The 25,346-nt window shown below is 38.9% G+C and overlaps 3 protein-coding genes across 3 annotated transcripts in view; 1 reads left to right on the plus strand and 2 right to left on the minus strand.

The window, feature by feature from the left end:
* DSG4 (desmoglein 4) overlaps window positions 1-530 on the minus strand; it is a 44,664-nt gene extending 44,134 nt beyond the window's left edge. The window contains 1 exon segment of the mRNA XM_060405193.1: window positions 477-530. Coding sequence (XP_060261176.1) covers window positions 477-530 — 54 coding nt within the window.
* Window positions 1-25,346, plus strand: part of DSC1 (desmocollin 1) — a 357,493-nt gene that overhangs the window by 120,331 nt on the left and 211,816 nt on the right. The window lies entirely within an intron of this gene.
* The window catches only part of DSG1 (desmoglein 1), a 44,101-nt gene continuing 25,507 nt past the window's right edge, over window positions 6,753-25,346 (minus strand). The window contains exons 10-15 of the mRNA XM_004020453.5: window positions 22,791-22,930; window positions 20,121-20,414; window positions 16,794-16,927; window positions 16,419-16,491; window positions 14,472-14,680; window positions 6,753-11,599 (exon numbers count right to left, since the gene is read on the minus strand). Of these exons, the coding sequence (XP_004020502.2) occupies window positions 10,580-11,599; window positions 14,472-14,680; window positions 16,419-16,491; window positions 16,794-16,927; window positions 20,121-20,414; window positions 22,791-22,930 (1,870 nt within the window). The 3' untranslated portion in view covers window positions 6,753-10,579. The remainder of the gene's footprint in view (window positions 11,600-14,471; window positions 14,681-16,418; window positions 16,492-16,793; window positions 16,928-20,120; window positions 20,415-22,790; window positions 22,931-25,346) is intronic.

Below are 25,346 nucleotides of genomic sequence, written 5' to 3' on the forward strand. Positions count from 1 at the left end.
CATTAGCATGGGCCTAGGGGGATGGGCAAAAGGTAAACAAAGCTGTTTTGGTTTTGACCTAGAGCAGTTACTATGAATACATGTCTGTTCACTTTGAGATAATGGCATTGAAGACAAAAACCTGTCTCCTCATTAAAACCAGTTTATGTATGACAACCAGGGTGCTGGCAAACCAGGTTATTTAGTGGGTGTTCAAAATCACGGAGTTAAACATCAGCTTCCTAAAGAGTTACGTTGGTACCATAAGGATGATGTTAGTTTACACCCTAAAATCATACTTGCCCACAGACAGAAGTGCCTTGTCGGTTCTCTGTGACTTCATGTCCTTGGTGTGGGATGTATTCCAAACAAGGGCAGAAAGAACAGCGTGGCTTCTAGCTCTGTGTTAATTATTACTTACATGCTTGTTGCATGGGCTTCCCAGGTGGCAGTGGTGGTAAAGAACCCACCTGCCAATGCAGGAGACATATACTTACTGCATACTTCTCCCCACAGATGTCATTGTACTTCACCCCCCGACTCCTGGTCATTAGAGCAGTGGCAGCTGTTCCACAATGTGGTCAGTACTTATATGTCACTCTGGCTACTTTGATGGCACTGGCTGTGCCCCTCTTTAGCAAAGTTGTAATGTGTATGTAGTTTACCTTTGATGCTGTTAGTTAAGCACCAAGCAGACTCTGAATGTGATCTGGGCTCAGGTTGTTTTGGAAGAAATCCAGATACAGGAAAGTTAAAAGCTAGGCAGTGCTTATATATATATATATTTCTTGGACTACTTGCATCAAAATCATTTGGTCCATATACAAAACAAATGCAGGTTTCTGGACCCCAGATTTACTGAATCAGAATCTCTGGAGGTGAAACCTAGAATCATTTATTCTTAACAAACTTTCTAGGTAATTCTGGAGTTGCAGGCTGAAATTAAGAGTCACTGAACCAGGGTAATTAACCAGGACCCATGGATAATCCAAAATGGCAGCAGAAAAACATGGACATTTTTCTAATATGGTAAGATGAGCACCTCTTCATGGGAGGGAAGTGCTATTGGCTTTTAGTGTTTCTTTTTCTGTGAAAAGTTTGCTTCCTTTTTCCTGTTTGAGGTCTTAATTATGGATTTATAAACACTCTTCACATGTAAGGGAAATTAACCTCTGTCATATGTGTTGTAATTATTTTCAGCTATTTTTTTCTCTTTTGAGTTTCTCTTGGGTGTGTTTTAATTTTGAAATTGAAAATGATTATATTTTTACACTGAATAGGCAGTTATAAAGAACCCTGCTATCTCTTAGTTCCCTATTGCTGCTGTTTAAGAAGTTTTCTCATGAAGTTTAGCTGGATAAGTCTCTGGGTTACCTTGAATGTGCTGTAGTGTTCTCTTGCTGCCTTCCTCATTTCTATGGAGTCAGAAAGTACAGAGGACATCTTTAAGGAGTCTGCCTTTCAGCTTTGACTCATCTACCAACCAGTGATATGGAATGGGTTTCCTAAAAATGCTCTCTCATGATTCTTTAGCCTGCCTACATCACTAAATCTTGAAAGGCTGTGTCATTTGTTTTTAGAGAAATCTTCACAAGAGATCTAGAGGAATATCTACTGTCTCAAAGCTGGAACTTCCTAGTTTTGGCCCACGTTTCAGTGTACTTAGTGGATGTTGCCTGTGTGTATGTAGGCTTTTGAAAGTAGATTGTTATTTTCAACTATTACCTCATTTCATAGAGTTGAGTAGCATAAAAATATCTTGACTCAACTATCATTAATTGGAAATCTTCATTGTGTTCACTTTTATCACATTTGTTAGTTTTTACTGTTAGAAGTTAAAATATACTTTTATTCATTTCACATACTTTATCTCTAATTATAGCATCTTATTTGTCATGCTCATAGAATTACCTATTTACAGTTAAGGTCAATGTACTATGCCAGTGTGGCATATTGAAATGGGTAAAAATTTACATATGGTTCAAATTCCAGAAATTTTTTTTTTTCAATTCCAGAAATTTTATAAACTGGGTTTGTTTCCATGAGTGAGTTAATTTATCACTGTAAATAGCAGATTCCTTACTTATTTTTTTCCCTTGTAGATTTTAGGACATTAAATTAGATATATTTTTATAGAAAAACTAGCACTCAGTGCATTCTCTTTGAGTGTTATTCTTTCTTTCATGATTTATAGAGTGTATATATCTTTAATAGATTTGACATTTATTAAAACTTTTGGCATTAGGTGTAGATATACACTTTTTTCTGTAAACTAGTATTCAGTTTTTAGTGTTACATATTAAATGTGATTTTATTATTGTTTTCTACTCTAGGTTGTAACACATTAATTTCTAACAATTTTGTATGTGTTTAAAATTTTGTTCTATATAGTTAGTTTTTAATCCTCACCTTGGTTTTAATAATTTTAGAAATTCATTATATGTCTTAAAAATATGGCTTATTATTCTTACTTTGTGAATAATAATGTTTTAGACGGAGAGCTTTTAGGTTGTTAATAATGAGTATTGCAAAGAGAAGTCCAGCCAGATAGTTACTCAAATAGGACCTATAAATTACCTAACTTGGCCTGAGTTCTCCATTGCAGTTTACATCTGTGTTTTCTAGGGTCACATTTATTTTTGTCTTTATATTGAAAACAGATCAGTTTTCCTGGTGATAGATGTTCAATAATCATGTTTATAGAAGACAATCTATAAAGTAGAATATTAACTTATGAGTTTGTAGTGGGGGGATTTTTGCCTTGGTAGGAAAACTGTAAAGTTAATTTTCTCTCTCCAGGTGCCCTCTACTTGTCCTAGCATTTAAGTTACCAACCACAAAATTGTTTATTGATCATTAATAGAGAGCAACGGAGAAGGCAGTGGCACCCCACTCTCAGTACTCTTGCCTGGAAAATCCCATGGATGGAGGAGCCTTGTAGGCTGCAGTCCATGGGGTTGCTAAGAGTCGGATACAACTGAGTGACTTCACTTTCACTTTTCACTTTCATGCATTGGAGAAGGAAATGGCAACCCACTCCAGTGTTCTTGCCTGGAGAATCCCAGGGATGGGGGAGCCTGGTGGGCTGCTGTCTATGGGGTTGCACAGAGTCGGACACAACTGAAGTGACTTAGCAGAGAGCAAAGATGGATAGATATTTTGACATGCTCTTCACCTAAGCAGCAGGGGTATCTAGTAAAATATTCTTCCCATGTGAAAGAAATACCTTTATTTTTTATCCCAGAGAACAGCATATGAAAAGGTATGAATGTCTACATATATTTGATTTCACCTGTCAGATGATCACTGATACAGGATTCTCAGAGCACTTCTCTATTACTATCATGATCTTTGTCATATGAAGAAAGCAACATTCTCATTGCAGTTTTTTGGACTCATTTTTCAGATATTTGAAAAATAGTTATATTTGGAAATAAACTATTTTTCTTTCATTAACCACTTAATTTTAACCACCTGCTAGTAAGGTCTAAATTTTTATATATCTAATTTTTCCCCAAATGTATTTAAGACATTTTAAGGAAAGGTACATTTTACAATCTAATGAATTATATTGTTCCTCGCAAGACATCATCATGCCAAAGAATAATTTCAAAAGAGAATTTCTGGTGAGAACAGTGGAATTTGACATGCTCTGTGATGTAATCTAGGGGCTCAGTTCTCATACAGACTGTCAAGGCGAGAATGGGTTTTAGAAAAACTGAAGTGTGAATGAATTGCATTTATTCATGTATCTAGAAAATAATTATTGAGTTTCTGCTTGTCACTATGCTGACCTCTCTGCATCACACATTAATTCAAGGCTTATTATTTAATTGCTTCCATATTCAAATAATGACAATAGAAATTTCAATGTACATTTTTCAATAAGCTAAGTGCAAGAATATATCTTCAAAATAGAGTAAATGATCATGTTGTCTTTAGAAATAAGTTGTTTGAGTGTTGGGACTACATACACAGAAAATGATGAATTTAAATGACTCATAGCCCTTGTTTTTGACAGTGAGTAGACATCAAAACCGATTATCTATCAAGGTCACTCCTAAATGGGTAACAGTAAAGCTAAGTCATGTATTATAAGAGAATGATTATATGTCTATACACTTTACAGGGACAAGCATCTAATTAATATAAATGATATAATATCATAAAGGTACAAGTTAATGACAAGGGGGACCTGAAGACTTTCCTATTTTACTTCATTGGATTTTATTATCCACTCTGTTGCTATATTAACTCATGATCATTCTTATTTACAGTGGAATGTTCAAGAAAGGCCTGTCAGATTAGAAAATTCTGAGGTTTTGTGTCACATATTTTATCAGAGAGTGCTCTATAGAGGGTACCAGTGTTTGTGACAGATCCCTCAGTACCCTCTGCATATATTGCCCTCATTCCTAGGATAGTTTATCTTTATGGTGCAAGTACCACGCCAGCTCCCAGGGTTTTCCCCAGGAGGGATTTTCCCTTCCCAGACATGCTGAGCTTCAGTTGTCCATGATGATTCCTAGCTTTTATTGCCTGCTTTCCCTCCTCTCTTTCATCTCACCATTTACTACCTGTGGTTCCTCCTCTCCATCCTTTCCCTACAGATTACCCTCACATCCTATCTTAAGGTCTACTTCTGGGTGAAACCAATTGAAAATGTGATTAAAATAAACCAAGAAGCCTGGAGGAGTAATTTATCAAGCAGAAAACAGGCATATGTTTGGAAAGAGATATCTATTAATTTGAATGCAGCAAAGTGTTTTCCTTTGAAAAATGTGACCAATTCCATTCTGGGTCCCACCGGATAGGAACTTTTATTTATTTATGTGTTTATGACTGTTCTGGATCTTTGTTGCTACGGGCTTTCTCTAGTTGCGGTGTTCGGGCCTCTCGTGGCAGTGCCTTCTCTTGCTGTGGAGTGTGAGCTCTAGGTGCGTGGGCTTCAGTAGTTGTGGCTCTCTGGCTTAGTTGCACCATGGCATGTGGGATCTTCTTGGACCAGGGATTGAACCCATATCCCCTGCATTAGTAGGCAGATCCTTAACCACTGGACCACAGGACAGTCCCAGATAGGAACTTTGATAAGAATTATAGCCTGAGATTTTGAGCAGTTGCAGGAAAGCTCTAGAGGCAGGGGATTTCGTCCCTAGGCTTTACATAAGGATGGCTAGGACACAGGCGCAGAGCAGACTGGGATATCCCAAGTCTGGCATAATTAAGCTTGGTTTGTAAAACTAGAAAAAGTTAGCCTCCCAGAGTCAGCTGGAGTTTGTATTATTTGAACTCAGTCACCAAGTCCATGCTAAGAAACTGGCATCTGTTCAAAATTTTTGGCCAGTATTCTCCTTTTATATTTATTATACTTGAGTTCTTTCAAGATACTTTATAGTGGGATTTTAACTTACTGCTCAGTGCTTTCCAGTTTCTTTTTGCATGTTGCTGTTAAACTGTTTAGGGCTTTTGGTTTATTTTTGTCACTTGTTTTTCTACCAAATTGTATGGTCAAACCAGGTACTAGGACTCCATGGTGTCACAAAGAGTGGGCAAAACTGAAGCAACTTAGCACACATGTACACATGGAAGAGCTGGCAACAAGTGATCTTTTAAAAATACAAGCCTGATCAGAGTACTCCTCTGTCCAGGCTTTCCAGTGGCTCTCCATGTCACCGAGGAAGTCAGAATTCTTACAATGACCTGTGAGGTCAAACTCCATCCCACCCCTGGTACATCCCACCCCTGGTACCTCTCAGATTTCATTTCTCATTGCTTTCCTTCTTTCACTCCACATGTAGGTCTCTTCTTCTTCCTTGAATCCCCCAAGCCACATGCCTACCTCAGAATGCTTGCAACTTTGTTGTCCCCTCGGCCTGTGCCTGTTGTCCCCTGTGCCTAGACAGACAAGGAGGGAAGTGAAGCTGACAGATGCGGAGAAAGTGGTGGGAGTCCAAAGAGTAATGAAGTGGAGGAATTGCAACAATTGGAATTTGTCAGCAAGTGAGCTGGGAGGATAAGGAGAAATTGAAAGAGAGGCATTTGAGGTCCTGCCATGCTGGGTTATGATGAGGAAGCAAGTGACTGAGGAAGCCGGGGGAGTGGAGGTGTAGGAGCTGAGAATGTGGGGTACCGAATGCTTCATCCATGGAGTTGGAGAAGCCACAGAAGACAGAGGGCCAGAGTACAAGAGTCTTTAGTAAAAGTGGTAATGTTATAAAGAGGTCAGTAAATTAGCATAAGAAGAAGAGAGGGAGGGAGAGATAAGCAGATCCCATATGTCTGAAAAGGGGAAGATGATAATGATGAAGATGATAATGTTTTGAAAGTGGCATTGGAAAGCAAAAAGGAGATGTACCTCAATAAAGATGATGATATGATAATAAAGGCATGATTTTAAAAGTAAATAAGAAAATCTACTTAAAAGATATAAAATGCTGTAACAAAAAAATCAGAGTATGAAAGAAAAAGGTGAAAACATAAAGATGCTTAAAATATCAAATAAAAGCTTAAAATGCATTATTGATCATTGACTTAGTTACATGATGCTGCTTAAGGCTGTGTTCTGATATAACTGAGTAGCATTCTAGAGCGAGGGTTCCTCAGTAAACATGAGAAGAAATGAATTAGGAAATCAAAAGTAAAAAATTTTAACAGCATGAAAATAAAATGATTTCTTCCCTTATATGGACTGCAAATTATAACTAGATTTGATAACTCCTAGTTATACTTTATATGTTGAAACCCATCCCCACCTTGCAATTCAGAAAAGATAATGAAGGCATATGAATCATTTTATTGCTGTAAACATAACTCTTTAGAAATTACAAACCAACTTAAAATAGCCAACAGATGACCATGCAAGGAATTAGGACCCAAACAATCCCAAAATATTTGTACTGAAAATGGAAGAAAAGCACCTTGTTATAAACATCACCCAAGATGAATATTAGAGTTTAAAACTAGTTGTAAAATAGCGAAAGAAAAATAAGTTAGACTAAGTACAGTTTGATGATAAAGTGTTTAGTAATTCAAATATAACAAAATGGAGGAATGTAGACAACTAAACAATAGCTTATTCATTGTTTTAAAATTATTTGATGGAGAATAGATTGATCCACTTATGCTTTCATCCTAACATGATTTGAATAACTTAGAACTGGAAGACAAATTCTCTTTCATGGACCCGTGTATTCTAATACAATGTGAAATAAGTCTTACAAACACCAGGAGTCCCTCAAAAGTTAGAATTGATTAAATAGGCATGAGGAAATGTGGCAATTCCTTCAAAAGTTTGTTCTGGGTTTCATACGTTTTTCTGAAAAAGTGGGGCCGTTTTAGCCAAGATTAAAACACCTTTAAACTCCTGATAAAGTCAAAGGCTGTCATATATGTTATACCCTGACTAACATTCAAATATTGGTATAAACTTAGAAATGAATTGTATATGTAGCAACTGAAAACATCCAGAATGAATATGTAATTTTTGAAGCTATATAATTAAAATTGTGTCAGAATAGTACATTGAATAAAGATTATGAGGCTAAAAACTTTATACAAAAATGTAGAGCAGATGTCCAGATGAAGGCCTATAAATGACCCCTAATAGATACTTTTTCTATAAATTTTTCAGTGCAAATATGGTTATATCAGGCAAGCTAATACTACCTAGCAGATGTATTTGAAATTCAGTGTTAAAATTAGCTCAAAATGGAGAGTAGGATGTTTTGTAAATATTAAACACTTTATTTTCAAACTATATATACATAACATATAAATAACTCTTTCTTCCTTCTCTTTTGTTAAGAGCAAGCTGATCTGAGACTCAGCTTGCAATATGGGTTTGAAATATAACTATTCATTTATAAAGATATTTTCATATCTTTATATCTATGGAATGATATAAGGTATATGAATTAGAGTAAAGCATCTAAAGAGAAGGATTAAATTCTTCCTAAAGGCTGATCATTTAAAAAAAATTACATGCCTTTAAATGACTTAGAATGGTTGCTGTCTTAAAAAGATTGTTTTAAAATTTAGGGATAAAGAATTAGAACATCAATGTGTAATCCTGAAAAAAAATTTTATTTTGAAATTATCTTCCTAGGAAGATTGATGACTAACACTGCCATTTTTCTCTTTTATCTCCCATAATTTTATGTAACTAATGGATCTTAATAACAATAGTTATTAAAGACAGTTACTCTGGCATTTGTTAGATTATCTAAAAAATGCCTCTGGAAGATATCAGGAGTCTTAAGAAAATACTTCTGTATGATATGTCATATCAAAGTGACAAATACTAGCAATTAATTAATAATTATTTTTATTTCTTCAAACTCCTGGATCTAGGCATACTCAAGTATGCTTTATTTCTGGAAAGATTACCCATTATTAATGGAAACTCTAAATGAGAGAAATAAAAGAAAGACTCCCTGTGAATGATTTTATTTACATCTCTGCATTTTGGCATGCTAAAGACTATCAAAATTTTACATAGTCTACAGAGTCAATATAAGATGTATATTGTGGATTTGAAAATATTGATATCATTTGCTGTAACATAGAGCAAAATAGCTCTGGGTAGAATAATTCACTCACAATCCCCCTTTGACAAGTGTTGGAAGTCCAATAACTATTCTTTGATCTTATAACACTCTGGAAAATTAAGTAATTGGGGAAGACTAATCCTTAAAAGATTTTTGTCATATCTAGTTTCACATTAGTGAGCACATATTAACACTGAATTTAGAAAAGAGAAAAAAAATGCCTCTACCATACAATAGTAAATTTACCTCTAAGAATGCTTTGATTCTATTCAGAGATTTTTTTTTAACCAGGTAACATTATATAGCAAATTCACAGAAATGACTTACCATAAATAGCATGTTACTAAAATTTTGAAGTTATAAAAATATATCATAATATATAATTTGGAAACTATTTATAAATTGGAGCATAGATAATCCAAGAGCTTATGACAAATCAAGAATGTAAAATTTAGGCTAGTGAGAAAATTCAGTTTGAGGGTGGAATAGAATAAGAAAATGGTTTATCTAGTACAACTTCACTCATGTTAACACAATATCATCAACTCTGTTAAAAGTTCCTAGTTGACCTCTTCAAAATAGCAGCAGAAGGTTGTTTTAAAAAGTATGAAACTTAGTTAAAACCAATAGTATGGTATTAATTTACTGAAACATTCTAGCTCCCCCCATTAAACATTTTACATTTTCTAAAAACAATTTTTTTAGATCCCATTCAAATAATCTCCCCAAAGCATAACTATACTGCAGGCTTTTTCTCACAGCTCCTCCCAAATCCTTTAACTTAGAAAATGTGTAACAAAGAGCTGGAAATATAAAGGAATAACACTAAAAACACAATCTGAAAATGCAGTCCTCTGGTTCTTTGGAAGATAATTTACCACTAGTAATGACAACCGTGTCAGGTGTTACTTGCTTCAGTCAGAGAAGTACACCTGGTAGGTTCTCCTTTATTAGGTCAGAGTCACAGTGGGAAAGGGAGAAATGAGCGTGATACCCTGCAACCTCACCAGTATACAATATTCATCACTATTGCATCTACCGCTAAATACAAACTAGAATCAGAGAAGTCCTTGACTTCATAGGAACTGTAGCTGAAGCTCCAGCGCAGGATCCAGGCTCACACAGCACCAGTTCACCCCTAGTCAGTCTCACTCTGTTGTCACTCTTTCAGAGAATTTCCCTCCCAGGAAACATTTCCTAATTTGAGGTTTGTTTCATCTAATGCCGTTATTAAGGTGGGAGTGGCTGGTCGCTTCTGGACTTGGATGTGTAGCCAGGTTTTTACTCTTTAATGGTTAAAGTGAAAGTGAAAGTGTTAGAAGCTCAGTTGTGTCCGACTCTTTGCGACCCCATGGGCTGTAGCGCACCAGTCTCCTCTGTCCATGGGATTTTTCCAGGCAAGAATACTGGAGTGGGTTGCCATTCCCTTCTCCGGGGATCTTCCTGACCCAGGATTGAACTCTGGTCTCCAGCATTGCAGGCAGATTCTTCACCCACTGAGCTGAGGGAAGCCCTCTTTAATGGTTAACCCTGGTCTAAATATGTGGTTGAGTTTTTATTTATATCATCTGTGACACTGACCAGACCAGGCATTTGGGGCACATTTCAAATTCTTCCCACATACTGGAGTGTCTATTGCATGTTTACTTGTCTTTAAATATTGCCTGAGCTATATGAAATTTCAAAACCAAGCAAGGAGAATGATGACCATTGCCATCTTAAGGTCACTGTTCTGTTCCACGTGCTGGAGATACACTAGAGGCCACACAAACGCACAGAAGACCCTACAGGCACAAAGAAGCCCCTGTCTCAAGTTTTAGTTCATGGTCATGATTGCCTTAGTATTAATATACAAAAAAAAAGTTATAAAGGCTCAGGAGAGCTCTTGCCCAATGGCACTGTTTCCATCGATTTTTCTCACTGTGGTGTCTCACCTTGTGCCACAATTTTCTTAGCACATGGCTGTGCATCCTAAATCACATTGTTAGTTTTGTGGTGATGGGAATTAAACCTAAATCACAACGATGGTGAAAAAAGCATGCTGGGGTCCCTGGCTACTTGGTATACTGAACTGTACTGTACTTTGTGATTCGACTCCGGGTTGTGGTAGGGGAGGCGGAACCGAGCGTGTTGCTAAAGTGATGCTCAGAGGAACCCCTCAAGTGGCCGATGGTGGCTGTGCCCCCTAGGCTGCTACTCAGGCCCACGCCACCTCCTAGGCTGCCCAGCCCGATGCCGCCACCACTTCCTCCACTGGCACTGCCCAGCAGGCTGCTGCTGCCGGTGATGCCGGAGCCGGAAACTACCCTCTCGGTCACAATCACATTGTGGGTGTTCGATAACTCAGGGTGCATGCTCAGATTGCCCACTATGCCGGAAGTTGGTTGGATCACTCTTTCCGTCACTACTACATTCGAAGACTGCCTAGGATCAGGGATGGTCAGAGTGGTGGGCAGACTTGAACTTGGTGCTATTACCCTTTCTGTCACTATCACATTTGACCCGTCTCTCAAGTCAGGCATCTCTAGCATCCCCTGCAAGTCGGCACCGGAGATCGGACCGACTACCCGCTCTGTCACTACCACGTTTGATGCGTGTCGGTTATCGTGAATGTGGACAGCGGGCTTCAGAGTGCCCGAGGAGGTGTAAGACTCGGTCACGGTGACATTACCATAGCCCAGAGGATCAGGAATCGGCGTAGGGTGCTGTACCCCAGGTCCCGAGGGGTAGGTGTTCTCAGAGATGACGGTGGTGGTGCCGAAACGTGGGGAAATGGGTGGGTGTCCACCACCAGTGGGCTCTGTTCCCTGCGGAGGGCAGACCGGCTCAGTGCTGTCCGGTGGCCAAGAGGGATCAGAGTCTGGAAATGGCTCAACGTCTTTTCCCAGGCTGATGTCTGCCAACTTCTTAAACTTCGGCCCTAGTGTATCCAAGAAGCTGTCATCCAAGTCTTCTCCAATGAAGCTACAACAGCCCACAGAGCCCGCAGGGGAGCCTGCACCTTCAATATCGTAGATGAGCAGACAGTCATTGGATGGGCGTCCTTCGTCTTCATCCGCATAAGCATATGCTTTCTGAATTTGTAGATGAAAGAGAAAATGGAATAATGAATACATTTTTAATAGCAATAGAGGTCTTTATCATTATTTCTTCTTCCAGGGGTTTACCAGAAAACTACACGTGAAGCAAAATTCTAGCATCTTCCAGAGACCCTTGTTGTTTAGTTGCTAAGTCGTGTCTGACTCTTTGCAACCCCATGGACTGTAGCCCACCAGGTTCCTCTCTCCATGGGATTTTCTAGGCAAGGATACTGGAGCAGGCTTCCATTTCCTTCTCCACAGAATCTTTAGTAGAAGTCGTTATGTAATTACTTGAAAGAGTTTGGTTAGAAATTACCTTAACCGTAATTTTGATAATATATTTTGATATTTATTTAGATGGACTTTTTCATGTTGGTGCACTTTGGACACAAAATCATGAAAAGAATCACATGAATTATTTTTCAGCCAACTTAGAAGGACATACTTACACAGAGCTTAAAGTATGCCAGAATTGTGTATTTTTTGGATTTGTTTAAAAGACACAGTTTATAGTTGATTTGGGTTCATTTGGGATTGTACTTGTCTTCCTTCAGATGAAGTGAATATGGTGATTTATTTCAATGTGGTTTTTAAAGCAAAATAAGAGGAGAATTTGACCTTGGGTCTATGCTACTTTGAGGTTCAAAATCGAAGGTGACCAAAGACAGTTCTTAAAAATGGAACTTCTGTCAAGTCAAAGTGAAAGCACACAGACGTGTGTGCTTTTATCTCATCTCTCTTGTCTGCGATACTGGATTGCAAACTTTCAGGTTAAACAGAAACACCTAGCAAACCACTCCTTGTGCCATTTCAACTCAGAATTGTGTTTTGAGTCCTTACTGTTTGCCAGACACTCTATTAGGAAGTTGGCAATAAAGTAATGAGCAAAACCAGGTAAAGTCCCTTTCTCATAGGGCTTACGTTTCTGTAGGATGAACCAGAAAATAACACATAAAGGTATCTGTCAGAAGGTGCAGACTAAAGGAATAGAGAGATGGGGTTTCTCTTTCAGACAGAGAGGTCAGGGAAGGCATCTCATAAAGTGATGTTTGTTCAGAAACTGGAGTAAAGTCACTGGGAGAGTAAAGCAGAGAGAGAGAGGGTTCTGGACAGAAGGAACTACAAGTGCAAAAGTTTTGAGGCAGAAATTGTACTTTTCATGAAAATAATATTCATGTGTAGGGACACAGATAAGAAATATGCCTATAGATTTCAGCAACAGTTTTCTTATTATTTGCTACTATTTGAAAGATTTTTACTGGTATTTCAGTTCAAAATATCAGCCACTGGGTTGGGAAGATTCCCTGGAGAAGGAAATGGCAACCACTCCACTATTCTTGCCTGGAAAATCCCATGGACAGAGGAGCCTGGCAGACTGCAGCCCATGGAGTCAGACATAGACACGACTGAGCGACTTTTTCACTGTTTTTCTGATTAGGAGAGTTAATAAATGTGTTTTAGGCCAGGATGTATAAGGACATAAAAGTATGAGAGACAGTCTCAGAGGTAAGAAATTTTTGAAGGTTTAAGTGCCCTATGGAGTATGCTACAGCTAAGTCGCTTCAGTCGTGTCCGACTGTGCGACCCCATAGACGGCAGCCCACCAGGCTCCTCTGTCCATGGGATTTTCCAGGCAAGAGTACTGGAGTGGGGTGCCATTGCCTTCTCCACTATGAAGTATAACTAAGGGCAATTCTGTCTCTACCTGGAGATAGAAAAATTAATTCTCTGTGGTTCTTAGAATATCCTAGAAGTGTACTATGGCTCTTGGGCGTACTCTTTCTTTTTTTAAAAAAATTTTATTGGAGTATTGTTGCTTTACAATGCTTTTGTTAGTTTCAGCTGTATAGCAAAGGGAATCAGTTATATGTGTTTATATATATATCCCCTTTTTAAAATTGCCTTTACTCTTACTGTATCACTCCTTTACTCTGTGCTTGAAACTGAGCCAGGTACCAGCAACATAATGTAGAGCATGTATGGATGTGGGCATGTGACTAACAGATTCTAACAATGGAACATTCCATAAAACGTACAAAGTACTACAGAAATACACATATAGAAACATCAATCCTATTTTGGATGAGAGGATTAACAGTTAACAATTTCAGAAAGGTGGAAATGTTTGAAGTGGATTGAAAGATGAGTGGGGGTTGGTAAGAGAGATGATCAGATAGAAGCATTCCAGGACGAGCACAGCATGAAAAAAGACAGGGAGGGGAGTGGACCAGCGTGAATAAGGCAGAGGCGCTTGGCAAGTGGGGTTGTTGGTAAGGAGTAACTGGAGGTGTGAGGGCAGAGGTCAGCTGGTTAACGGCTATGTGAAGGAATTTTGGATTTTATTCCACAGGCAAAACAGAGCTGGGAGCCACTGGCTGTTTTAAAGCAGGGGAGTGCCGTCTATGGGGTTGCACAGAGTCGGACACGACTGAAGCGCCTTAGCAGCAGCAGCAGCAAAGTGCTCAAGTCAGAGTTTTAGAAATGTTATTCAAATGGAATATAGATTGCCAGCATCCATATCTAAAGACCAGAGGCTGGGAACCTAGTTAGGAGATGGCCACCATAACCTCGTTGAAAACAGTGGGGGTCTGGGGTAGACGCGGGGCTTCCTTGATGGCTCAGCGGTGGAGAATCCACCTGCAATGCAGGAGACAGAGGAGATGGGTTCAATTCCTGGGTCGGAAAGATCCCCTGGAGGAGGGAATGGCAACCCACTCCAGTATTCTTGCCTGAAAAATCCCTTGGACAGAGGAACCTGGTGGGTTATAGTCCAAAGGGTCGTAGAGTTGGGCATGACTGAGCTACTGAGCAAGGGGTAAAGATGTGGGTGCAGGATGGAGGGAAGGCATGGGGACAGAGAGCTTACCTGGCAGAAGTAACTTTCCATGAAGTTCATATTCAGCCCTCCTTCTCTGCATTCCCTCATAGAATTTCTTCTTAGTGTTCCAGGATATTCTTGACATATCTCGGGTCCTCCTGACATTTTAACTCCATCTGTTAGTTCAAATCCTGTCGTTCTTTCTCCTCCTCCCAGATCTTGCATTTCTCTGCCACCATACTCATTTGTGTAAACTCCTAAAAGTGTTGATCAAATTAAATTTTACTTTTCAGTAAACTATATTTTAAATCTAGTAAACTATGTTTTCTCTAGCGTATTGTAAACTAAAAATTAGTAAGTTACTCTAATGTATAGTTTCTTCATTTAGGTATGCAGTTGTGAGCGAGCAAAGAAATAAAACGAAGGTAATACATAAAGAATGGAGATTATAAATATGATATTGAGTTCAAAATAATATTATTAACCAATTTGTTAATCCAGTAATTATTTTTTGTCTGTTACATGTGTTAGTCACTAAGTCATGTCGAACTCTTTGTGACCCCATGGACTGTAGCCCACAGTCTACTCTGTCCATGGAATTCTCAGTAGCCATACCTTCTCCAGCGGATTTTCCCAACTCAGGGATCGAACCCGGGTTTCCTGCACTGCAGGTGGAATTTTTTACTGTCTGAGCTACCAGGGAAGCCCATCATTTGTTGAGAGGTTACTGTATGTTGTACTGGGATAAGAGGGCTCCCTACAGGTTACAAAACCCTATCTATACTTAAGAGAGTTTGATTTCAAATTGGAGGAAAATACCCAAATTCTAAAAGTTAAAGAAAAAGTATAAGAATACTCAGTGTATATATATTAGACTCTAGCACAGGCACTCCAAAGCTTTCAGAGAAGAAAACATGGCTATGATGAGGGCAAAGGTTTGCATGGAGACTTTGGGATTTGCATTTGAATGTGAGGAGTGAGTAGAAGTCTGTTATAGTATTCTATATAGATGAGATGAAAGGGTGGCCTAGACTATGCAAGTGCCATTGACAGAGAGTGTTGACAATGGAACAGTCCTATGGCTTTCATATTTTAAAGCTGTTGAGTTTAGGTACAGCATTTCGTACTTCTTATTCTGATGCTGTTCATTATGCTTTGTTCAAGGTTTGTAGACTTAATAAGGGAATAAATGCATAAATAAATCCTCGTGGATTTGAAGATTTGTCAAGTCTTGAGAACTGATTGGGTGTCAATGAATAGGAAGCTATGAGAGTCAACAATAAGTTTCTGCTTTTGAGGTGGAAGGTGTTGGTGTCATTAACAAAAATGGATGCCTCATGGGGAGAAATAAGTTTAAAGACTAGCGTCTCCCGCCTTTTGAATGTAGTCTAGTTCTGTAAGTTATAAACATTCTATGTCTTTTCCATTTTGAAGAGTTCAAAGTGGAAAGGTCATGATCACAAGTTTGAAAAGGACTGAAAAAAAAAAAGAATTGGTAATATTTATTTGCCTTGAAAAGAAGCAAGATGGTATAATTATTTTCAAAATATGAGTTTTTAATTAATTGCTCTTTTTATTAGACTGATTTTGTGAATTGTAGAAGCAGAGGCTAGCCTCAATAAATGAGTATACATCTATTTAATAGGGTTGTTTTTAAGTTCAAATGAGTAGTTTTTAATAAATAACAATTGCTCTATTAAACAAAAAAATCTCAACCAAAATTGACTTTTGTACTTCTCTATTTACAGACATCCCAATCATCACCTGTGTACTTTCTGATGATTATGGAAGATTTTAAAAAATACCAGCTTAAAAGAATAATAATTACTGTAGGTTTTTCTTTATCATTTAATTTGCAAATTAGTCATCTAAAAAAGAATGATAGGAACAATTGTAAAGATAAGACGGTTGGAAAATAGTAAGGTATACAAAGACAGAGAACAGAGTTCCTTCTTAGTAATTGAATTGTTAAAACTTTAAAAAAATTTTTCTTACCTGAGTTGTCAACGTACTCAATTACATTTGCATTAGTGCCTGGTATGCATGGTACACCAATATTGGTCAGAGCCTAAAGGACAGGAAACATTTTCCCATTTGTAATGATTCTTTTCTTTCAATGATTATACAGTGGGCTTGTTCTCAAATTATCTGAGACATTAAAAAGAAGAGCACTAAAAGCAATGTGAACCTTATTGATAAAGGCTTTCTTGGTTACTGTCACCCAATTCTGATGCACCTTTGATTTCTCTTGGTTCTCCCTTTTGGCTCTTTCAGAAAAAAGAACAGTCTAGACTGTGAGTGATTCCCTGTGTCTTGGTTCAAGAGTTTTGAAGCCTGTGAAGGGGCCACCTGTTATTGATGAACACTTACCCCAGGATCGGCCTGTGCACCTTCCACTGCCCACGAGTGAATTGCTCCGTCGGAACATTCAGGAACAGGCTCAAAGCCAGCCCCGCCGCCAGGGGCGCCTCCATAGTCACAGCAGATCAGCAAGAACGGGACCACTGATGGGGAAAAGACAGGAATATTGGAATTACCAGTGGGACCACAGTAAAAGAAAACGACCTACCCTTATGATTACATTTGAATCCCTAATTTAACTCCACTTGATCAATAACCTCAGATATGCAGATGACAGCACCCTTATGGCCGAAAGTGAAGAGGGACTAAAAAGGCTCTGATGAAAGTGAAAGTGGAGAGTGAAAAAGTTGGCTTAAAGCTCAACATTCAGAAAATGAAGATCATGGCATCCGGTCCCATCACTTCATGGGAAATAGATGGGGAAACAGTGGAAACAGTGTCACTATTTTTGGGGGCTCCAAAATCACTGCAGATGGTGACTGCAGCCATGAAATTAAAAGACGCTTACTCCTTGGAAGGAAAGTTATGACCAACCTAGATAGTATATTCAAAAGCAGAGACATTACTTTGCCAACTAAGGTCCATCTAGTCAAGGCTATGGTTTTTCCTGTGGTCATGTATGGATGTGAGAGTTGGACTGTGAAGAAGGCTGAGTGCCGAAGAAGTGATGCTTTTGAACTGTGGTGTTGGAGAAGACTCTTGAGGGTCCCTTGGACTGCAAGGAGATCCAACCAGTCCATTCTGAAGGAGATCAACCCTGGGATTTCTTTGGAAGGAATGATGCTGAAGCTGAAACTCCAGTTCTTTGGCTACCTCATGCGAAGAGTTGACTCATTGGAAAAGACTCTGATTCTGGGAGGGATTGGGGGCAGGAAGAGAAGGATGATGAGATGATGATGAGGCAGAGGATGAGATGGCTGGATGGCATCACTGACTTGATGGACGTGAGTCTGAGTGAACTCCGGGAGTTGGTGATGGACAGGGAGGCCTGGCGTGCTGCGATTCATGGGGTCGCAAAGAGTCGGACATGACTGAGTGACTGAACTGAACTGATTCTAACATAATTATGAAAGTTTCAGAAAACAAGCTGAATATTGGTGAGATACCAAAATCAGTGTGAGCTTCAGACTGCAGTCAATTTTTACTTGTTACAGAGTATTCCAATTACAGATGGTATTATACTATTAAAACAGATGAGTTCCCCCCCCCACCCCCGCCCTGTCATTACTTAGGGAAGTATTAAAGGAGAAATATTCCTCAGAGATTGTAACATTTGGCTCATCTCCACTCTGTCATCCTCTAAAGCAGTGTTAAAGATTGTTTGGAGAATCCATTGAACATTATACCCTCATATTTAGATCTTTGACTAGGTCCTCTCTAGTGACCACAGGATGTGGTCTGTCTCTTTTTTAAAAAATTTAAATTTATTTGCTTAATTATTTTATTATTTTTGGCTGTGCTGGGTTTTTGGTTGCTGCACGCAGGGGCTTTTCTCCGGTTGTGGCAATTGGGGGCTGCTCTTTAGTTGTGGCGTGTGGGCTTTTCACTGCTGTGGCTTCTCTTGTGGCTGAATACAGGCTCTAGGCCCACAGGCTTCAGTAGCTGTGGCTTGTGGACTCAGTAGCTGTGGCTTGTGGACTCAGTAGCTGAAGCTCCCAGCTACCGGAGAACAGAATCAATAGCTGTGGCACGTAGGCTTAATGTCTCAGGAGCATGTGAGATCTTCCCGGATCAGGACTTGAACCCATGTCTCCTGCACTGGCAGGCAGATTCTTTACCACTGAGCTACCAGGGGAGCCTGTGGTCTACTTCTAAAAGCTCGCATGCATGATACTTCTTTTTCATTATCAAAGTGTTATTGTGAAGTAAGTCTTATTATTTCACAGAAGGCAAAAGCAAGGCCCAGAGAGTTCGATATTGAAACTCCAAATAAAAATCTTATCTACTTAAAAATATTGTAATATATAGTGGAACTATGTGTAACTTTGTTCTGTGTTTTCCAGGTTTCCCTATAAATGTATTATCATACCTTCATAATTTAAAAAATAAAAATTAGAAAATAGATACTAAAAAAAAACCAAGGCTCAGAAAAGCTGGGTAACCATGGAAAGACTCAGACAATTGAATTTAGAAGCTGAGGTTCACCCCTTCTTCTCTTTGGCTCTCCTTTTCTTAGACTGTGCAGCTTTAGCATAGCTTTTGAACTGTGGTGTTGGAGAAGACTCTTGACAGTCCCTTGGACTGCAGGGAGATCCAATCAGTCAATCCTAAAGGAAATCAGTCCTGAATATTCATTTGAAGGACTAATGCTGAAGCTGAAGCTCTAATACTCTGGCCACCTGATGCGAAGAACTGACTCACTGGAAAAGACCCTGATGCTGGGAAAGATTGAAGGCAGGAGAAAACGGGGACAATAGAGGATGAGATGGCTGGATGGCATCACTGACTAGATGGGCATGAGTTTGAGCAAGCTGCGGGAGTTGGTGATGGACAGGGAAGCGTGGCATGCTGCACTTCATGGGGTTGCAAAGAGTCGGACGCAACTGAGCAACTGAACTAAAGTGAGATGAAGTCCCCTCAAGGTCAACCCCTGCCTATGTTTGTAGTACCAGCCCTCATCACACTGTCAGACACATCCTTTATTTCTTCTCTGCTGGAGTCCTTTATGCGATTGCTTGTACTCTCATTCTTTTGGGACTGTGCACATGGATTTTTTCTTCTTCTTATCCAGTAGGCTAGCTCCTAGTCATCTGTTAAAACCCAACTCAGAGTTTACTTGCTCTATGTAGCCTTTTCTGATTGTTTCAACCAATTGTTTCTTACTGTCTTCACTCAAACAGCAATTTGAACCTGTCTGTTATGGTGGTGGTTGGTGGTGATTTAGTTGCTGTGTTTGACTGTTGTAACCCCATAGACTATAGCCCACCAGGCTCCTCTGTCCATGGGATTTCCCAGGCCAGAATACTGGAGTGGGTTGCCGTTTCCTTCCTCAGAGAATCTGCCCCTCCCAAGGATCAAACTCAAGTCTCTTGCATTTCAGGCAGTCTCCTGCCTTGCAGGTGAATTCTTAACCAACTGAGCCACCAGGGAAGCCTGTTATGGTACTTCCCTACTACAGTCAGACTCAATGCAAACTAGTTTTTATCCTCCACTGAACTCTAAGAAATCAAACTGATTTTTTTTTTCATGTCATAAACCCAACACCAAACAGAAATTTCTTGATAATTGCACAAAATAAGAATGTATAGAATATATTTCATCAAAGAGACAGAAAACTAATTGCCTCCCTAGTTTTTTTGGAGGGACACATAAAAACAGAACTGTTCAAATACTTACATCCTAGGACCAAGAATCCCATGATGAGTAGTCCAATGCCAGCAGGACCAAAATGTACATTATCTCCTAGTGGCTGATAAACACCAGGTTGCTCTCCAACATAACCATTTGTGTCACCAGCATAAGTATTTTTGTCAATACCAACACCAGTTGTGTAGCCATTAGTGGCAACATGTCTGGAAGTAAGGCCATATTCAGTGGTAGTACTTCCATTTAAATTTGTACGATCAGTTTCCCAGCCACCGTTTTCAAGGTTAATAACAATTGTACCAGTACATGTTCTTTGAAGAGCATCTGTAACAAAGTTTAAAATGGAAGAAATATTTTATACATGTAGGTCAATAATTGTTGGACGATACCAAACTATTTTCTCTTTGCATAAATACTTATTTCAGTGTCTTCATTCCTACCAATTCAGTAACCCCCCACATTGTCTTTTGTCTGTGACTCAGTTTTTAAATCAGATCATTACGAGTAAATATTAGTGCTTGAGAAAAACTGTTCCATGTGTTGAGAAACATACAGTAAACATCACGTTATGTGTTGGTCAGCAGTGTGTTATAAGCCCATGTGGAGACATTTCTAGACTATAGGTTGCATACTTCTCCATATTTTGTTTGCTGTTTTACTGTCTTTCATCTTCAGTTCTTGTTTTGTTTTTTTTTTTTTTTTTTTTCCTTTTATAGGCTGACAAAACCAACAGACTTTGAGCAGGTTGGTCTGTCATTTGTATAGAAATCACCTACTGATAAAACATCATATCCTCAAACTCATAACTGTCAGTTAAAAACGACTCATAGGAGGGAGAATTTGGCACTGTTGGAGGTGGGGGGTGGATTTTCATTATTAATAAAGTGAAGAACTTTTGTTTCACTATCAGATATTCCAAATTTGCTTTCTTCTTGTCCTTCGAAGTTTCAGTAAATTATTGTCTTTGTTGGCTACACATGAGAGGAGAGATCTTTGTGATTTGTTTCAACTTAATGGCTCCACACTTGCTATTGGTTTCAGCAAGTTACTATAATTGTTATTGTTGTTCAGTTGCTAGGTTGTATCAGACTCTTGCAACCCCATGAGCTGTATTATCTCTATTTTATAGATGTAAGTTTTGTTGTCAGACTTTGTTCATCATTGTCATTCTAGAATCTGGCACAACGGCTAGCGTTTGGTTAGAATTCAACACATAGTTTCTGAATAAATGGATAAGAGTATTCCTGAAAGCAGGTGATAGAGACAGGCTCATCCTAGTCTGTGTGCATGTGTGCCCAGTCGTGTCCGACTCTTTGCAACCCCCTGGACTGCAGCCCAGCAGGCTCCTCTGTCCATGGAATTTTCTAGGCAAGAATTCTGGAGCAGGTTGCCATTGTCTGCTCCAGGGGGTCTGCCTGACCCAGCGATTGAACCCACATCTCTTGAGTCTCCTGCATTGGCAAGCAGATTCTTGGCTACTGCACCACCCAAGAAGCCCACATCCTAATCTACCTGAAATCAAAATCCATGTCATTTCAGTCAAGCTAAGCTGATTCTATTGTTATTGCTGTGTCAGAGTACAACAATTCTATTGTTACTGTTTTTGTTATTTTTATTATTATCATTAGATCCAATGTTTATCCCAGAAAACTACATTTTTTAATGACAAAGCTAATGTTCCCTACTTGCCGTAAACCAACAGTTTTAGTAAGCTGAAGTTTCAATTTCCCCTTCATGTGTCCAGTTAAGCTTGATGTTGGGTGTAAGAAAAGGAGTAAACTAGCAATTGCTTAAGACAATTTCAGCACTGAAATAAGCTCTATCTGTGGATGGAATAAACATTTCTATTTGTAATATACTTTCCTCCTAGTGATCTAACCTAGTTTAAAGCTGTTGGTCTTGAAAAGTAATATACTTGCTAATTCCAAATTGTTTACATGAAGTTGTACATCAAGTAAGGATCATATAAAGTTAAGCTAGCTTGGCTTTGTGTCTATTTGAAAATAATTTTGCAATATCATTAAAAATTTTCAATTACCGACATTAATCGGAACTAACATTTATTGAAAGTCAGCACTTGTCTAGCACTTGACTGTAATGACTCCTTGAATGTGAAAGTGTTAGTTGCTCAGTCATCTCTGACTCTTTGCAACCCCATGGACTGTATAGCTCACTGGGCTCCCCTGTCCATGGAATTTTCCTGGAAGGAATAATGGAGTGGGTTGCCATGCCCTTCTCCAGGGGATTTTCCCCACCCTGGGATCGAACCCAGGTCTCTCACATCGCAGGCAGATTCTTTACTGTCTGAGGAAGTACTTACCAGGAAAGTACCTAATAACTCCTTAAGTACTTCTAAATCCTTAATGTTACTGTCCCACTTTATGGAAGAAAATCTGAGGGATAAATGGGTTAAATAACTTCTCTAAAATTTGTAGCTAGTAAGTGATGGTACAATATACCAATCCAGTTTCATCCCAGAGCTCACTGTCCTAACCATAAATTATAATGTCTCTTGTATCATTCAGGATTTGATTCTATAATGCCCAGTATGATAACTATTGTTGGAAAAAGGGTACTTCAAAATACAATAATTAAAATTTTAGTTTCTGAATGTATATGTATATACAAATTCCATATATATATAATATAACTGTATACATAAATTTCATGAGAAGGGAAAAAAATAAGTTGATTTCTTACCATCAATAGATAGAATTGTTCCTTCGTATTTTCCCCCAAGTATTTTGTATTGTTCCCTAGTAACTTTATTTCTCAAAGTAATTGCGGCTGTTTTTGAGTCAATAGCGAGCAAGTCAGTTGGATTTCTTCCCATTACGTATCTGTTTTTGAAAGACAGTGGTACAAATTAATGTTAGTTATGTAGAGAGAGAGAGATTGACTTTGATTTTTTTTAAAGGATAATTGCTTTACAGTGTTGTGTTGGTTTCTGCTGCCATCCAGCGTGAATCAGCCCTAGGTAAACGTATGTTCCTTCCCTCTTAGACTTCCCTTCCACCCCCCATCCCCTCCCACCCCTCTAGGTTTTCCCAGAGCTCGCTGTGCTACACAGCAACTTCCCACTAGCTATCTATTTTACATATGTTAATGTATATGTTTCAGTGCTTCTCTCTCAATTTGTCCCACCCTCTCCTTCCCCTGCTGTGACCACAAGTCTGTTCTCTATGTCTGTGTCTCTATTCCTGCCTGCAAATAGGCTCATCAGTACCATTTTTCTAGATTCCATAGATTTGCATTACTATACAATATTTATTTTTCCCTTTCTGACTTCACTCTGTGTAATAAGCTCTAGGTTCATCCACCTCGCTAGAACTGACTCAATCATTCCTTTTTATAGCTGAGTAATATTCCATTGTATATGAGTACCACATCTTATCCATTCATCTGTCAATGGACATCTTCCATGCCCTAACTTATTGTAAATAGTGCTGCAGTGAACGTTAGGGTACATGTGTCTTTTTGAATTATGGTTTTTTCAGGGTATGTGCCCAGTAGTGGGATTGCTGGGTCAAATGGTAGCTTTAGTCCTAGATTTTTTTAAAAAGAAATCTCCATACTGTTCTCCATCATGGCTGTCTCAGTTTACATTCCCACCAACAGGAGGGAATGTAGGAGGGTTCCCTTCTCTCTATACCCTCTCTAGCATTTATTGTTTGTAGATTTTTTGATGATGGCCATTCTAACTGGTGCGAGGTGATGGTTTTGATTTTAAAACATGTTTCCTGCCAGTAGATGTAACCCCTGGATATAATTTTCAATCAGTAGAAACTTTGTCTGAGGACATTCAGAAATGGAGGGAGATTTAAATTTAAGAAAAAGAATTAAGCAACCACTTGTGATGGAATGTCTATTATACCCATTTGGATGTCTGAATAATCCCTTGATACTTTCAGCCTCATTTTCATTTGATTTTGGTAGCATCAGAACTGTCCTGGACAACCCAGATACTGGGACTTCCTGGACTGCTGCCAATTCTAAACTTTTGTCTTACCAAAGAAGTTATTTCTTCAGAGCTTGGCTTTCATCCCTTTCCTATTTCTAACCCCTCCCCATACACACAGTGAATTTACAGGATTTCTTGTGGATTCCAAACTCCATCCTTATCTTGCACCTCTATCCTATTCTCTATTCTCTTCCTCTCTTCATCTTTGACTTTGAAGTTTTCCTTCCATTTATATGTTTGTTAGACCTACATTGGTTAGAGAACTCTCTGTGTTGGGCCTTGTGGTAACGTGGGGAATAGAACTTGGAAAGGAGTCAGAGGTAGGGGTGTGATCTTCCCTCAGTGAACTCACATCAGTGGAGTACAAGAGAGCTTATCAGCAATGGTGGTGTGAAGACCGTAGATAGTAATGCCTATATGTGGAATCTGAAAACAATTCGTGTGGATGATCTTATTTATAAAGCAGAAATAGAGACAGATATAGAGAACAGATGTATGGATACCAAGGTGGAAGGAGGGGTGTGATGAATTAGGAGACTGGAACTGACATGTATACTCTATTGATACCATGTATAAAATAGGTGACTAATAAGAAGCTACTGTATAGCTCAGGGAACTCTAGGCAGTACTCTGTGGTGTCCTGTGGGGAGGAAACCAAAATGAAGGGATATATATATATATATGTTTAGCTGAATAACTTTGCTGTATAGTAGAAGCTAACAAAACACTGGAAAGCAACATGCTCCAGCTCCTGCTCAATCACTCTTTCGTGTCCACCTCTTTACGACCCCATGGACTGTAGCCTACCAGGCTCCTCTGTCCATAGAATTCTCCACTGGGGCAAGAATATGGGTTGCCATGCCCTCCTCCGGGGGATCTTCCTGACCCAGGGATTGAACCCATGTCTCTTGCTTCTCCTGCATTGGCAACTGGATTCTTTACCACTAAGCCACCTGCGAAGCCTTAAGCAACTATATTCCAATAACATTAAAAAAAAAACAAAACAGTAATGGCACAGTGTGGTAAGAGCTATAATACTCATATGGGTGAGTTGACTACAGAGCAAAAATCTTTTAAAACTAATTTGTGAGATCTTTCCACCCCACCATTGTTCTTGACTACAGACACTTTTCAAAATACATGTGCACATATAATACAGTGATTTTTCAGGATCAAGTAGAAACATTTGGATATGTAGAGTTTAAAAGAAACTACAAAGCATGACCTTTTCCTTAATGTAACCAACTTTTTCATATCAAGGTTATTGTTGATCAATATTAAGTGCTGATTAAAGT

This window comes from Ovis aries, chromosome 23 (assembly GCF_016772045.2).
Source record: "Ovis aries strain OAR_USU_Benz2616 breed Rambouillet chromosome 23, ARS-UI_Ramb_v3.0, whole genome shotgun sequence".
In the NCBI taxonomy this organism is placed as follows: Eukaryota; Metazoa; Chordata; class Mammalia; order Artiodactyla; family Bovidae; genus Ovis; species Ovis aries.